General features: G+C 37.0%; 1 protein-coding gene across 19 annotated transcripts in view; it reads right to left on the minus strand.

Annotated features, from left to right (window-relative positions):
* The window catches only part of AFDN (afadin, adherens junction formation factor), a 128,130-nt gene that overhangs the window by 48,990 nt on the left and 61,815 nt on the right, over nt 1-17,325 (minus strand). For 12 of the 19 annotated variants that reach the window (XR_006165571.1, XM_042795650.1, XM_042795647.1 and 9 more), the window contains 8 exons: nt 16,440-16,558; nt 11,510-11,571; nt 10,564-10,769; nt 6,766-6,786; nt 5,879-6,024; nt 3,459-3,553; nt 1,006-1,271; nt 356-499 (listed from right to left, as the gene is read on the minus strand). Coding sequence is in view for 18 of the 19 variants with exons in the window: in XM_042795650.1 (XP_042651584.1) it covers nt 356-499; nt 1,006-1,271; nt 3,459-3,553; nt 5,879-6,024; nt 6,766-6,786; nt 10,564-10,769; nt 11,510-11,571; nt 16,440-16,558 (1,059 nt within the window). In the remaining variant the exon portion in view is untranslated. The remainder of the gene's footprint in view (nt 1-355; nt 500-1,005; nt 1,272-3,458; nt 3,554-5,878; nt 6,025-6,765; nt 6,787-10,563; nt 10,770-11,509; nt 11,572-16,439; nt 16,559-17,325) is intronic. The other 7 variants (XM_042795663.1, XM_042795656.1, XM_042795653.1 and 4 more) reach the window with 1 other exon arrangement.

The raw sequence follows: 17,325 nt of genomic DNA on the forward strand, positions 1-17,325 counted from the left end.
TCCTCTACCACCTTACTGGATTTCACCCACAAATGGTGTAAGGTGCAGTGACACCTCTCCAAGTATGCTCAACATGCAGTGTTACCTCACGTTCTAACTAGGTGTGAGAGAGATTTTTGGTAATACCCTGCTCAAGCTGCAGTAAAGTTCCAATGAAGCACACCCAAGCTGGTGGCCAGAAGCAGCTTGATACCACCAATTCTTCTTACAGTATGGAGAGCAGATTGACCACTCTGACTCTTCTTGTAATAATTCCAAACCAATCAACAAGACAGCTGTTTTCAGGTAGTGTTTTTACTTTAAGTCTATATTCCTCAGGTATGTCAAACAGCTCAGTAAGTGATAGAAGACTTACTGTTGGGATGAGTGGTTCATCTGGAGCACAGTGATAATTCTGCAACAAAGCTTGTAGCTGCAGAGAATTCAGCTTAAAGCAAGTACTGTTAATATTTGGAACATCTGCATGTGAATATTTGTCCATGGTAAGCAATGTGGTTGCCTATGAGAGAAAAAAAATGGGTCACTGGAGACAAATCCAAATGAGAATGAAACCTTAAGCCTTGCTTCTGAGTTTTCTTTAGATGAGAGGAAAAGACAAAGCAAGAAGCCAGATTTGTTACAGAAGCAACATAAATATCCCCAAAACAACCACTAAATATATCTCCTGTACCTACAAGATGAATTAATATTAACCTATCATAAATTAGGCATATCAATTTTTCAGCTACTCTTCTTGTCCCTGTTCAGCATAGTTATGGCTCAGGTCTTATAAACAGAAATTGAACAGTGTGTTGACTGAAATCATTATTAATTTCACTTGTAGCTTAAATATTAATGATGTTGAAAGCATATTTTGTGGTTTTGCATGCTACCTCAGTGCCCTAGGATTGATTCACATAAACTACACTTGTCCACATGCCATTCTTCAGGAACAGAGCATATACAAATACTGATTTTGAATATATAATTACTGGAGAAGTGTTAATCAAAAATACATGCACTCACCTGCACTATTCTGCTCAGGTGGCAATCAGCAGCCAATTCTAAACCCTGTTTTTCTGCCCAGGCTTCAATATGGCCCAGCTGTTGACGAACAATAGCTCCCCAATAATGTGAACATAACCCTGAATCTGGAGCGGTAACTAATCGGTTAAAAAGCCACATGTTGATAAAATGAAACAGCTGGGAGAAGAGCTGTATAGTCAGAGCAGCATTCACTCTGCATCGTCGCAACAGGGACATAGCTCCAGTCAACGTATGCAGCACATCATCTACAGAGATAAAACAAAATGTAAGTATCACATTCACATATTGTAATGTACAACTGGCTTGGGCCATAAACAATAACACAGAGATACCTAACCCAGGATGGTGAATGCTAGGTAGAACCTACATGTACTAAAGTTGCACATACTTTCAGAAATAAATTCACTGCCTTACGGTTTTCAAGATGAAGCAATATTAAGCTGATAGCTGAGATACGGTTTCTAACTCCTGAAATGAAAATATAATATTTGGGGGAAATATTTAGTATTCAAGTATATCATTGGTTATATCTGACACTTAAATCATGTCCTCACTTGAGTAAAATAATTTTTCTGTTATTTTAATAGCAAGTTAAAAACTTTATATTCTATTGTTTCAAATGCATACTGCAATTATTTCATAGCTCCTTGCAGTTAAATATCAAACTGTATTCAAAAATTTCAGCAGAAACTATGGGCATTCAATTATTCAGAATGCTACTATCTTCTTAGCTCTTTCTAACCTTTTATCCCCAGTTAATTCCTTCAAAGTTTAATATTTTTTATATTTTCCATTTTCTTCTTTAGTCATCAGGCTACATAATGTAGGAGGCTCTCACGCTTTCCCCATGGAAGCACAACAGGGGGTCCTATTTCTGGGGCCTGTGCATGAATGTGTTCAGCATGGAAAAACAAGAGGCATTCGAAGTCTGAGCACAATCACTGAGCTGGGATTACAGACACAGTGGGATAGCACACATGACCAGAATGCTGTCGTGGACAGAACGGCTCAGGAAGGCTGACACTGCTGCAAAGCACTATCATATGTAAAGTATCATATCAGGGATACTTGGCAGGAATCTACAAGGCCAGTCAGCTTAACTGTAGTACCTGGAGGTACTCTGTTAGATTCTCCCACAGCAACCTTATAGTGAAATTGCTGAGATAAAGGACTGAATAAACAGATGATAATGCAGGTAGAGAACCGGCTGGACCACTGAGCTTGGTGGATTAGTGGACACAAAGTCCAGTTGGCAGTCAGCTATTAGTGGCTTCCATCATGGACTGAGGCTGGGAGTGACACTGTTTAATGACTTCATTAATAACCTGAGCAATTGGCTGGAGTGCATTCTCCATTAGATTTCCTAGAGAGCAAATTCACAGATGACACCAAGCTGGGGGGAAATACTGATACACTGAAGGGCAGCAGTATTTTTCAGAAGGGCCTCAGTAGGTTGGAGAAATGGGCTGACAGGGACTTCATGATGTTCAAAGGCAACTGCCAAGTCCTGCATCTGGGAATGACTAAGTCTGTGCAACAGTACAGGCTAGGTGCCATCTGGATAGAAAGGAGCCCTGCTGAAAATGATGCAGAGATCCTGGTAAGCACCAGGTTGAATGTGATTAAGCACCGTGTCCTTGCTTGAAAGATAGCCAGTTGCATACTAAGCTGTTAAGTTAGCAGCAGTGCGACAAGCAGAAGGGTGGGAAGTAATCCTTCCTATGCATTTAGCATCTGTGAGACTTCATCTGGAGCACAGCACCCAGTTTTAGACTCCCCAGCACAAGCAGGACACCGATCTAACAGAGCAAATTCAGCAGAGAGTCAATCACCAAGATGATATGGGGGCTGCAGAAAAGGACAGAGAAGTGGACTTGGGTCATCCTCGGGAAAGAGAAGGCTAAGGGCACAGCTTATTGCTGTTTTCATCTACCTAATGGCAGACTTCAGAACAAGATCCCTCTCAAAGATGCACAGTGATAGCATACAACACAAAAACCAACACAAAAATTGCAACATGGGAAATTTCACAGATATAGGGAAAGTATTTTCACCATGAGGGTGGTCAAACACTGTAACAAGTTACTCGGAGATGTTGTGCCACCTCCATCCCTCAGTGGAGACTCTAAACTCAGCTGGGCAATACCCTGAACAATCTGATGCTGTTGCACCTGCTTTGAGCAAAACACTGGATTGATTACATGACATCCAGAGGTTCCCCTCCAAACTAAAGTATTCCATGCTTTTTAAATCCAATACAGATCATTCAAATGTCACTATTGTCCTTTCTTGTCACTCATACAAAATTGATCCGAACAATTCTCAGGGGTTAGGACAACTTGTAAATGTCCTATCACTGATAAGAAAAATTATATTTATTACTAATTAATTGGATGGTTTAGAAGATACAAGAAAAGATCAAGTAGTCTAACCTATTTTAGGCCTCTGGGGATTATTTTCCTCTGGATCATCAAGGAACGCTGGCATGTAGTTATTAAGTTCTGATTGCAGACAATGAACCAGGTACCTGGAAGGGAGGGGAAAAAAAGAAAGAAATTTTAAAATGCTGTTCATTATTAATGCTTCTGAAGAAAAGAGATCTATCAAATTACAAGATTCCTGAAATTGCAGTCTTATGTATGTAATGATAGGGAACCAAATAATATTTTTTCAAAGGCCAGAGAGACCACTTCTCCCGTGACTTTCCCAGAAATGCTGGAAAAAGAATGAGGTTGTCAGAGGACAAACACAGCTACTTAAACGCAATATCGCTATCACACTTGTAAGCAAAGGTCAGATGCTACATAAAGAGATGCTGTGAGGCCAAATTCTGGATCTGTAAGATTGCAAAAACTATTTTCTCCAAGCAGAAATATACTTTTCGCTGTTTTAAAATCTACCAAGAGTTGTATTTTTTTTTAAATAATTTTCCTATTCTGAGCTGATGCACAAGATCCTGAAATGGCCCTAGTGTTTTGTCTAAACAATTACTTTATTCTTGTATCTCTCTTACCTTTAACTACAGTGAAATGAAAAGCCAGTTTTAGTATTCTTTCTCTTCTAAGAATTAAATATTTTCTTTAACAGTTTTTGATAGTTCATTTACACATTTTCTGTTAAGAACTGAAGCTAAAAGGGAATCAAATTGTAATCACATATATATATATATATTAAAAAAAATATTTCATCGCTTTCTGCAACTCTCCTTTCTGTTTCACTGGTAATATTTTTAGTGAAATACCCTCAATTGCTAGAAAACAAAAACCATGGCAATTTCAACCAATTCTGGTGTATGCCAGTTGTTACCCATCAAACATTTTCACAGGAGATTTCTTTCTCTTCATGCTTCTGTTGTGCCTTTTTATTTGCCTTCTAAACATATATGCCACAGTTGTCCAAAAGTTTAATACATCCATTTAGAACCTGCCGTGTTACAGTCTACTTAGGGGAGAATTCACACACAGCTAAAATTCAGAAATACCCTTTTGCATCCAGCCTGCTCATCATGTACAAGGAAAAACACAGTGCCATTCCTTCCTAGCCACAGCAATATTCTTTTTTCATTGACTGTCTAGCAAATTGAAGTAGTAAAGAGTTTTTTTCAAGACACCAATCCAAAACACTGACCTGTGGTAAAAAGGCATAGCTTCATTAACAGTTAGTAATTTAGAGGTACTATAAAAACTGGAAGACTGTCAGAATAGCTACTTGCTATACCCTATTTGCCCATAATTCACCTACAAGAAGAAAAATAATTAAAAAAAAAAATCTGTAGAAGTACATACAAAGTGGTTTGCTGCATCTCTTTCGAAAGTTCAGAAAGCAGTGATAAGGTTTCACATACTACATATTGCTCTTTAGAACAATACAGCCCCCTTTAAAGCTAAACAGTTCAACAATGGATAGACCTCCCAATCCCCTCATGGTATAAAAAGAAGAAAGATTATATTCTGTGCTATTACAGAAGTATAAAAAGACTATATTTAAAATAGACATCCTGTAAGTGGGGGAAGGCTGGGTATGAGTCACTCAAGGTACACTGCGACTTCTCTAAACATTAGTTTCAGAGACACAAATTTGATGAGAAATACTTGTTCAACAGTAGGTCAGGGAAAAAAATAAAAGTTTAGATATGAACAGAAATTAGTTCTTTCTTGTTGATTACAAACTGTGTTCACTCAGTGTTGTTATGTTTGTTCAAGAACCCTTTCCTCAGAGGACTTCCCTTCCCATGGGGATATTTAATTCAAATTTTCTTTTAATCAGTATTGTAATTGCCTGAGCTGACGAGCATAGGTTGATTTTACCCCAAACCAAAACGTGTCTTTACATTTTTAAGAAAAAATTGTGCAAAACAAAAAACAAAAAAAAAAAAACACTGTGCAAATTGCTATTTATGTGAATTATAAAAGTAGATTATAATTAGAAGCCCTTAAAGAGCACTAGGTTCGTTACTTCTGAGACCCATAAATATTTAAGCCTATGTATCTATATATTAACAACAAAAATAACCTTTCCTCACATCTCCATAACAACCGTAAATTAAGAGAAAGCAATAAACACAAACTAAATTTAAATAACCTTTCCCTAAAATTTTAATTGGCAGCCTCAACTACCCCAAGAACAGCTAACAGATAAAACTCCTTGCATACCCCAGTGGTCCATATTCATAAAACAAAGTATCTGTCTAAAGAAGTCAGTCTAGCCTCTCTTGTAAGTCCTCTTTTCAGATATTTGATAATACACAAAAGACATTATTGCTATACCTAAAATTTGGCAAAAATGTGTATTTATTCTAAAAACCACAGAAACATAGAACATGTTAAGTGGAACAGAAGTTTGATAGTCTTACTTGAATGCCATTTGAACCAAGTGTGCCAGAACATCTTGTGCATCCACAGTAATTCGGCTAAGATCTCTGTCTTGCTTTATGAAATTCAGTAATTCAGATGCATTTGCCATCCAAAAGGCAAGTGCCCCAGCAATATTCTTCTGTTTCTGTAAGGAGAAAGAAGCAAGGAATAATATAGGGAAATAGCTTCCTGACAAAACACGGCAGCTTAAAAAGTCTCCAAAAGATAGACCAGTACCTTTTCCCATTTCACCAAACACATCTCAGATACCAGATATTTGCAAAATATTTATATGTAATATTGTAATTACTGTAAGTGGCAAGTTCAATTTTAACACGTTCACTAAACATACAAAATTCTGTTAAATTGCCAATAGCCATATCAATAAAGCCACGGCATAAGCATCTAGTTATACAGTGCTAAGAGCTTAATGGAATGCAGTATCTGGTAATCTGTGCACTTTTAAGCGCATATTCACTACTGCCCACTGCCACTCTGATACTGCTCTCACTGGCTTCAATGCCAGGTGATTCAGTATCAAGTACTGATCTATCTCACCATCTCCCGACCACAAATGCCAGGCCAGGCAACCTCAGATGAAATCCAAAGAATAGGAACCACAAACAACAAAAAAAGAAAATAAAGGGAAGAAAAAGAACTTTGGTCATTTCATATCCACATTGAAGTGCGTTAAGCAGAAATTATGGAATGCCGTAAAAGTTGCAAAGTCAAAAAAGGATTTTAGTACTGCATGTTCCAGTTGCTGAATGAGTGTTATGAACTGTTCAAGTCCAGCTGTTTGAGTATTGTATTTTGATATGGAAGCAGAATGAGAAACTGAGCTAAGCCAACATAGCTAGGATCAGTTCCCAGCAACATATCCTACCTGATCAACCTGGTCTACCTCCTGGAGAAAAACGGACGAAGGAAATCAAACAGAATAGAAGAAAAACTTGTGAACAATCATGATAGCTTTAGAAATTAAACACTAAATATGAAGGTACAACACTTATGTTCACAGTTATAGACAGATGCATTAATCAGTAGCTACGATGCAACTGAGCCCCTTTTAAAAAAGGTATTATTTTAATAGGACTAGTAGCACAACAGCTAAGAACTGAAGTGCCCACATGTCACAATTAATTCAAGGAATGCTCTATACTAGTTGACATCCCAGACTAGTCGGTTATTCCATGCTCAGTGCACCACAGAAACCCCGCAGAACTTTCTGCTGGCAACGGGGTAACCAGCCATCCAAATAACACATCAGGGAGCTATTTGCCCACACTGCTGCAATGAAGACAATACACAGAAAAACACAAAGGGGGACAGAAAATCCCCACCAGAAAAAAACAAACAAACAAATAAAAAACCCCCAACAAACAAAAGCCAAACAAACAAACAAACAAAAAACATAAAACACCTGGGACAGATTTAATACATGGGTTTTCAATTAAAGAACAAATAAACTGTTTTAAACAACAAAAGAGCATCAAATGAAATATTACACTAAGCTTCTTAAATGCTGGCACATATAAGCTCTACTGAGTTAGGCAAAACAAAACAAACAAACAAAAAATACCCACAAAAACAACAAGCCCCCCCCCAACAAACCTCAGCAGGTATGTTTATCTGATTATTTAAAACTGAGATCTTAATTCTTTTTGGCTTTCTATTCAGACCACTCTCCCCCACTTGCAACAGTGAGCTTAGATGCAAAGCTCTGAGGTGTCATTTGCTGCTACTATTATAATTTGAGTTAGAGCTCAAAAGAAAAAACAAATTGCCACCGATTTTTTGTCTCTTCCTCCCTTTCCAACCAAGGCACTTTGAACTGACTGAAGATGTGCTAGCACAGAACAAAAGGACATACTCCTACAAACAAATGTTAAAATTTGCAGAAGATCAGAAATGCCACAGAATTAGTTGAAAAGAAAAAAAAAACAGGATACAAAAATTTGCCTTTTTTATATGAAATAGATCTCTATTCCTAGATTTTTATTGAAAGCACTGAGCCTTCTCATAGATCCCTCCAACTGTATCCCTATCTCATACGAAGTCTTCTATAATATTTGCATACACTAATGCAGATTATAGAAAGTTACAGACTGAATTTGTTATCAAGTACTTCTTGAGTAACTTCAGAAAGCTATCAAATCTCCTTACAATCTAGGCAGGCAAGATGAGGATCTAAATAATTTATTTTACTCCCACAGTACAGCACGAGAGTTTGTGCACCTTCCCACTACTTCTGTTTTGGGTGTCTCTCTCCCCTTGCCTCCCGTCTGCCTTTTCTGTCTTTCACACGCTCAGTACAGGCATGCTTTACAGTTGAGACACACACAAAAAGCTATTGTGATACAGCAGCTTATTACACGGTAATTTAACTGTGACAGCCATCAATATAACCACTCACTCTACAGCTTAGATGAAGTAATTTGATTTAGCTTAGCTAGTACTGTTTATACTCCACTAAGACAGGTCCAAGTTAATGACATTTTCCTGGTCAAGCTTTAGGATCACTGCATTTGTCTCCAGACCATTAACCTTCAAACTTACTGAAGTTCTACTCTTTCATCACATTTGTAATTCTCCCCTTTTCCTCTAGCTTCTTCAGCATGCCATTTGAAAGAACCTCCTCCCAGTTTTCTTCAACCTCCAACTCTCTTCAGTTTATTTCTTACAACTAGGTAACATCTTTCAAAAACCACAAATGCAGCTACCACTTCCTTGTTGATGTCTTCCTTCAATTTTAGGTTGGAGATTAGATTGCAACTATGGGGAGTTGCAAGGCTGTAGAAACGGCCTTTCACAAAGGACAGTCCAAACATACTTGATTTTCAGTTTTCTAATACTATCAGCAGGATTATACAAAATAAACTTGCTTGCAACAATCACAAGGCTGGACTTGATTTGGGAAGCCTTTCTCAGTGCCGTAAATTAATGTTTCAGAGGATAATCTACTGTCTAGCTTTGATTTGTTTTCAAATCAAACCGATGTTTGAACCCACCTCTCTAATATCTTCTAGAAGCCACATGGTTATCCATTTCAGTTCAACACAAATTATTAAGAACTTTTTGCTTTCCCACTGTACCCATCTCTGCCACTCCAGGTTTTTCTGGGGTCATTGTTACTAGTTTACATCAGTTACATAAACCGAGTGACCTTTGATTCAGCCCTGTAACTTCCAAAATATATCTGAAGCCTTCCCTCTCATTGTTTATTTTCCATTCTCCCAACTAAATTGCTTATGTTCAGGCTCTTTACATTCCATGTTCTCCACTACTGCCACAGTCTTCCCGCTGACTTTAAGAAAATCACTCTTCCACAGCGAGTTCTGTTGTGGGATTTTTTTTTTTTCTTTTACAGCAGAAGCTGCATAATTAACTTCTGATACCGTTTCAATTTTATCAAAATAATGATTTACCATGGCATCAAGGCTCAAAGCAATGTATTAGTTCTTCACTTCCAGATTCAAACCACCTTTCAACTTCTCATCAGCCTCAGAATGCACATGAAAAGCTAGTCTTTGTTTTCTTACTCTGAAGTGTCTTCAACACTGGCATTTTCTCCCATTCTTTCTTGTGAAAGGTGGGAGCCTGTTGTAACTGTTTACAGACCCTGACGAAAACTCCACTAAATCTTTCCAACACTTGAACAAAAGCTGAACAATTTTGGTTTGCTGTGACTTTCACGTCACTGTTTACTCTTCTCTTATCTCTTAATCAACCTATTGTGTAGCGCATAATAAATTCTCTAAACCAGGACTGAGGCATTTATTTTGCTTGCTTAGTGCCTAGCACAGCAGGGTCCTTGCTCTATATGGGCTACTACAGCAGTACTTTCTGCAACAAACATATGTGTTTTAATAAATACAGAAATGTTTTGTTTTTTGTTTTTTGTTTTTTTTTTTTCCTCTGAGAAAAACCTACAGACAAAGTTATAGTAATGCATTAGTAAGTGAGGATACCTGAACTACCACTCCTTTTTTTCAGGAAATGATCATTACATTTTAGCAACAGTTATGTAATGCGAGGCATCACAGAATTTCACAGAAAACCCAGTGGATCTTATCCTGCACTTCTACACAAAACAGAACTCCTGCTGTGCTTCTACATAAGTCTTATACATGTAATAGCAGTAACATCAGACTACACACAAGATGTTGGAACATTTGAGAACTTGTATTTCTCTTTACAAAGCAATTGTGTCAGCTTGGTTCAGAAAGTCCAGTTTTATTACCATTTTTGTGGTTACAGAAGTTGTAATAGCAACAGGATCAAAATCAAAACATTTCTTTTTATTACGTTCACTTCAACCATCAGTCAGTGCAAACAACTGCTATCTATATGATATTTTTTAATAAGCACATCCAACTTGTTTTACAAGAGCTCACAGCAAAGATCTTACCTTCTACAGAACAGAAGAGTAATTTCTCGTCAGAGAACGTATCTTCAGAGCAACAGCCCCTCCCTAGCCTCCCCACACTGCTCAGGAGAGAGTCTCTTACCACTGACATTACACATGCACACAAAAGCAAACCTTCATATGGGCAGTCAATACAAGTATTAGTCTGACCCTTAACAACAGTTAGTTAAACACTAAGAAAAAGACTAAGAAGGTTCCTAGATAATCTACGATATGTATTTAATTGCCCTGACAGGTTTTTGCAGAGAAACTCACCTGTATCACTCCTTCCATCATGTTCACCATCTTGTTGACTATTGCAATGACTTTGTGAGTACGCTCAGCAGGAGTGATGTCAGGTCTGTACTGGCTTGACAATACATACCGACATGTCATGTACAAAACATACGTAGGTGACAGCTTAAAATGTACTGTTGAGCTATTTGTGTAATTTATAATGGCAGATAAGAAGGCATCTTCAGCTGCAGAGAAAGAGGGAAAAAACCCCAACATATCATAAAGTCGAAAACAGAAAGAAAATGAAATAGAACAATTTCATAACTTGGGGCATAGAGGATTTCTTTGGGGAGGAAGTTGGGGCGTGGGGGTGTGAAGGGGAGCAACTTACAGGAATTGGAACTCTAAACTGTCTAGTATGCACTACAGTTACGCACATTAACAGCACACCTCTGTATAAAGCTAGAAAATGTGATCATCAGGAAACATTTCTGTACTATTTCCTATCTCTGCTGAAAATTTGCATCTTCAAGGAAACAGGAAAATGTAAGGTTCCTCTTGTCTGTTCTATTCCTACAAAGTCTCCTTATTACAGGGAATTTTATACTAATAAAAATCTGTCTTTGCTTGTTCACAAACCTATCTGGTTTCAAATTTTAGAAGTCTGGACAATCTCTGGCATGGTATTTTTCTAGCAGATCTGAGACCTTAAGAACCTGAGGACCAAGACAACAAACAATTATATTCTAAATGAAAACTAAAATTGAATCAGATTTTAAATAAAATTAACCTGCCTCAATACCTGAAGTGTCTGTTCACCCTCCACGACAAAATAAATTCTATTACTGGATTAGTTATCATCTGTTCAGTCATTATCCTTTACAATGTTTACTTACATTACCTTAGGTTTTCAAACTGACTGAAATATTACACTACATAAAAACATGTCAGCAGGTTAGTTTTATAATTTCACAAAATTACTCACAGCTTTCCCTGAATTCAATACTGGCAGGTAGTATCAATTCTGGTCCATGGGTATCCTGAGGTCTAAAGAAAGAAGAGAAAAATTGAAACGAACAGTCCACACAGGTGATAATAATTCCACTTTAAATGACAAATTTCTCCAAATACACTGGTTCCAAATTATGCTGACACAACATCCTTCCCCAGAATGATCATTTTTTTTTACCTTTCTTCTATTATCATTCAAGCTGTATTTGCCTGCAACACGACAGATAAAAATACAGACTTGAATTGTGGAGTCTGTGATACTAATGAACATCATCTTCTGTGCTGTATGGCAGACTGCTAGGATCAGTTAGCCATCTGACATCAACAGGATTCAAGTAACAAATTATTCATGGACACACAAAAGAAAGTGAATGAAGCTTCACCTGAAACATCAGCTCGGTTACAAGTAGTGTACTTTGATATCTTTAATGCCCTCAAAACTGATGAGAACTTAGTGAACTTATTTGCCCCTTCTTCTAAAATCTATCCCCCACCCTCACCTGGCTGTTGCTATGCTATGTTATGCTAACAGCAGTCATTCTGTAAATCCCAGAACTACATCCTCACCTAACCTGACTGCAGCGCTCTTTCTTATCAGTACCTATCGGAGAATTCACAGAGGAGAAAGAATGAACAGAAAATTGATTTTTCTGGTGTCTACAAAACGTTAAGCATATTATTTCATTCCTCCCTTAAGCAAAAACATTAACTGAGATGTTCGCTGTAGATGGGCACCTATTTTTAGGAAATAATGTAAAAGCTTAACATCATCTGCATACAATAGCCATTTTTAACCACATTGTAACACTACAGGTAGCTTTCTAATTTCCTCAGAAATTTTGACAAAGGAATGTAATATGATTATATAAGCCTCATACTCCTGAGAAATATTAGTTATGCCACAAAGCAGAGATATGACACTGAAGGCCTTTATTCAGCTATCTCCTGTAGTAAAAACCCACAAGAAAACTTTGAAGACTGATGTCAAAGATCAAAAATTAAATTCTATCATACTCCAACAAAAAAAACTAAGTGTACCTTTGGGTGTTAGTGCATTTTTTTGTTTTCTTAAACTTGCAAAAACTTAAACCAACAGACAACTCAGTTGTGCCATCTAGATGCTTTATTATATAAAGTGCTCAGCAAAATAAAGTTCGGGGGAGTTGAAAGTTAAGGAACAGCAGGCACAGCAGGGCAATATGTACACAGATTTCTGCCAGTTCAGCTACACTTCAAACATGACAGCATGCTCCCTTTATGTAGAGCACTCATCTGGTGTGTAAATTCCTCTGGTTTTATTGCTATAAATTTAAGATTAACTAACTTCTTACTACCACCACACTGTCAAAAGTGCACCATCTTCACTGACAACTTAATTACTTCCATAGAAGAATAACTAATACTCACAAAGCACTATCAAAATAGAACTATAGTGACAAGTCCAGAGAAACTTTTGATCGGTCATTATGGGAATGGTAGTAAGACAAAAAAATATTTCAACGAACTGGCTGGTAAACCAATGACAGATTTCAGTCCATGATTTATTTCATTTTCTTTAGAACAAAAAGGTAGCGATCCCTTTCAGCAAAAAGGAAGGAACAAAATTATCAGTCTTCCCTCCAACGGGAGAGAAAGCTGCATGGAGAGATGAGAATTTATATGTATTAGTGCAAGGTTGCTTATGTAAACTTCAAAAGTAGCTTTAACAGATAAATCAGTATGAAGTAGGAAGAGGAAAGACTTCTTTAAAAAATGTTATTTTAGTTTTACCTGTAATTAGTTCTCTAGGAACAAATGAAGTAAGTAAATTATTTTAGTTCTTAATATGAGTTTCCTTCAATTAATGTATCATTTTCTGCCTTCTCTAATCACACAAAAAAGAAATACTCTCTAATTAAGCTTTGAAAATGGGAAATTTAAGGTAAAATAACTCTCAGTGCTTCTGATAGGATAGCAGCTAGCCAACATGCTTTATTACCGTATACATTAAGTATATATTGACTTTGTGCTCTTATTTTTATAGAAAAATCCTCTCTGTGGTGATTAAATTCTCTCAGCTAAACCAGTCTGAAAATCTAGTTATATAATGTCTAGCAAGGCCATAAGATATTGATATTGATTAGGGGTTGCCTAAGTATAGTGTCAGGTAATATTACACTTCAAAACTGCGTTAAAAACAATAGTACATTCTCCAGATATTTCTGCATTCTCCTAGCTTAACTGCCTATGATGAGCTGCATAAAAACCCCAAAATATTTTCTATCCTTGTGTGGTTGTATTAGCCAGAACAGTAGCTATGTATATATTTTCTAAGGCATGTTAAAATTAGGATTCAGGTAAGTGTCTGCATGCCATTAATACCACTTACATACTATTCTTATTTCCAACCAAACACATTTTTAAGAACTGAAGGATATCCAAGACAAAATTTTGGGGTTTTTTCTTTTTTATTATATGCTTGCTCATGCTAATTGAAGTCAGTTTCTGACGAGGATGTGTGAGCATAATCCTTATCTTTTTTTTTTTTTTTTTTTCCCACAGAATCACATTTCAATCAGAACAACCATACTCAGTAAGTAAATTGGAGTTATGCTCTCAGATTTCATTTTTTTTTCTAGAGACTAGAGATGAAAAAATAAGGCAGCCATGTTCTAAACTTTGGTCTTCAACACATTCAGCCTTTTTAAAGAAAGCCTGATTTGCCTTATTATTCACCTCTGAACAGCAGTGATGAACATGCACAGAAAGAACAGACACAGACTGGACTAGTACAATAACAAGAACCTGGAAATGCTCAGTGAAGATTTTTTGGTTTTTCAAACGTAACAGTTACTTCACTCCATGATTACCGTCCTTAGGTTCACAAAATGAGACCAGAGTATCCTACAGAAAGCCTAACTGAAGATTCACAAAATACACCCACACGAAGGGGAAGAATTACATTTACCCGAGCAGCGCATTGCCTGGACCTCCCAATTTGGCAGCCTGACTGCCAATTTGTTAATCTTAGCACAGTTAAGATCTATTTGCAAAAGAGCATGTGATAGAAATGCTGTACTTGGATAAATAACTCTCAGTGTAATTTCACAACACTTCCTGTATACATATAAGATATATACAGAAATAAAATATGTCAATACTGGTGATGAAGATCTCTGCACTTGTAGCTATCACAAATCTAAGTGTAATCTGGATGCCTCTTTAAAAACATTTTGTGCACACAGGTACCAAGGTAAAGAAAACCCTTTGTATAGTAACAGTAAGACTAATATGTGTATTCTCTTCAGACGGGCTTTTCAAAGTTTAAAAAAACAAAATAAAGCCAAGATGCAGCTCACAGATGGCTCTGTATTTTTGAAATATACAACTATAGCACAAGATGATAATCTTTACAGCAAGCGCTCTTGCTGAAAGGCAAAAGTACAGAAATTTAATGATCTTCACACGCATACAAATACACAGCTGGAACTCAATAAATATTAACAGTAGAAGCCTCAAGAACTTCTGACAGGCTATAGAAAGTTAACAAAGAAGTTTTGCTGATCTTTTATGAGAGATGAAAATTACAGTTAAAACATTAGTAATTCAACAAGGAGGTAAGTCTTCAGCAACCTTAATAAAAACAGTTCTGAAAGACACTCAAGATGCCCAGGCACTCTGACAAGAGTGCAGAGTAGAACCATAGAACCAAGTTGTATTCTACTGTAACTTCACTGAAAGCATTTTAAAAGTTGTCCCTGCCACCAAACACTAGACCATCAGGAATTCAGCTCAGGTGGAAGCATAACTTTCTGCTCTTTTTCTTCTTTTTTTTCTACCAGTCACATCTCTGAAGTCTGTTTTCTGTCTAGTGAATAATAAATCTACCAAAGGTACTAGAAGCTCCATACCAGAAGCTTTACAACTTGAATCACTGCACTTTTTAACCTTGCAGCACATTTACATTAACTTTTATCCATTTATCATAGCAGTTCATCTAAATTTAAAAGCTGATTTATGTAGATAGCAATACATTTTTCTTAAGATTTGAAAGAAATTATTTCCACAGAATCACAGAACTGCGGCGGTGTGAAGGGACTTCTGGAGATCACCTAGTCCAATATCCCTGATCAAAACAGGGTCAACTAGAGCAAGTTGCTCATGACCTTGTCTAGTCAGGTTTTGAGTACCTTCAAGGACGGAGACTCCACACCCTCTCTGGGCAATCTGTTCCAGTGTTCAGTCACTCTCACAGCGAAGAAGTTTCTCCCATCAGGTATTTACACACATTGGTAACCCCAGGCTGTCTCTTATCAAGGCTATGTAATTCCAACTCTAGGTACTCAGTCATTCTCTTCATAAATATGGGGGGTTTTTATGAGAACTGACAAAGACACTGGACTCCAGAGAAAAACCAAACGCACAGAAGCCTAAGTTGAAAGGGACCTCTAGAGATCATGTACAAGACAAACATTCAGAGGTAGCTAAAATTCTTGCTCACAAGACTTGCCAACAACACTGCTGTAGAAATACGAATGACTTGGTTATTTCCCTTTCCAGAGTAAAACACACCATCTTGCCACTGACAAATGAAAATTCCAAATAATTTTACTTTTGTTATTAGAAAATGTCATACAACATGCCTAACCACAAATCAGCACTGGTGTGACATGACTATCAGCACGGCTTTACAAAAAAGAGAACTACAAATAACAGAATATTGAAGCAAAGGAATATATAGGTTTTTTAATATTCCAAAATTTTTTGCTTTGATTGTTAATCCTGGGTTTTATTTGGAGTGAAATATCATTTTCCATAGGGAAAATCAGGTAGTTTAAAATATTTTAACACACCGCTTGATCTATCAGAAAAACATATCCAGTTTTTTTTCCATTATGAGAAGCAATGGACTACACATTTCCTACCTGCTTTCCTGTCTGCGGTAATCCTGCTGCTGCTCTATCCTAATCATCGGCTTCACCATTCCTCGTTCGGCTGTGCTGGATGCTGACGACGTCCTGTCACCATCAAGCCTGCTGGTGCTCTAATTCAAAACAGCAGGACAGGTGCTTAGCATGCAACATTGGATTAGCCAGTATCTGTGCTTGGCACTATTAAAATGAAGTGTCAATTTGAGGCTTGAGAAGAGATGAGAAAACAGAAGAGTACAGCACAGGATGCAGCAGCTCAGCAGGTGTTTTCACCACAACAAAGCGTGGAAGAGCACACTTGCAATTCAGAAGATGACAATGGCCAGCTAGGAGCAGCTATTTGTTAATGCATTGCAAGATGATATAATGAAAATTTCAAACACCTTTATTTAGATGTTGCATAGTTCTCAATACAAAGTAAGAACGAATTATTAATGAAAACTTTAGCTAAGACACAAAGTTAAAGATATTAACAGATTTAAAAGTGACTATGCTCCCCAACCCTGCTTCTCCAATAGCTCCAAGTCCTTACATTATTGAATCCATGCCATCATTTATCCTGTTCTTAAGGGAAGTCTGATCTGCTAGACAGTATGTAGTCTTCCAAGACAAGAAGTGGCAATTCAAACTATGCTATTTTTTATATACAATTTTGTTTGTCTTCTTTCAGTGTCACAAGCTCCTTAGTAGGAAGCTTTTAATTTATGATTTCCAATTACATCAAACCCTATCAGGAAGGGGTAAAAAAAAATGCTGCTTTAAGCAGCAAAATATGTAGCAATTGTTTTTCAGTATAAACAGTTGAAATCAAAACATCAGTAAAACACAGATTGTTTCCACATTTCCTAAGAAATTTATAGGACTAAATAATTTGCTTTGA

This window comes from Tyto alba, unplaced genomic scaffold, assembly GCF_018691265.1.
Source record: "Tyto alba isolate M040663 unplaced genomic scaffold, T.alba_DEE_v4.0 Super-Scaffold_22, whole genome shotgun sequence".
Taxonomy (NCBI): domain Eukaryota; kingdom Metazoa; phylum Chordata; class Aves; order Strigiformes; family Tytonidae; genus Tyto; species Tyto alba.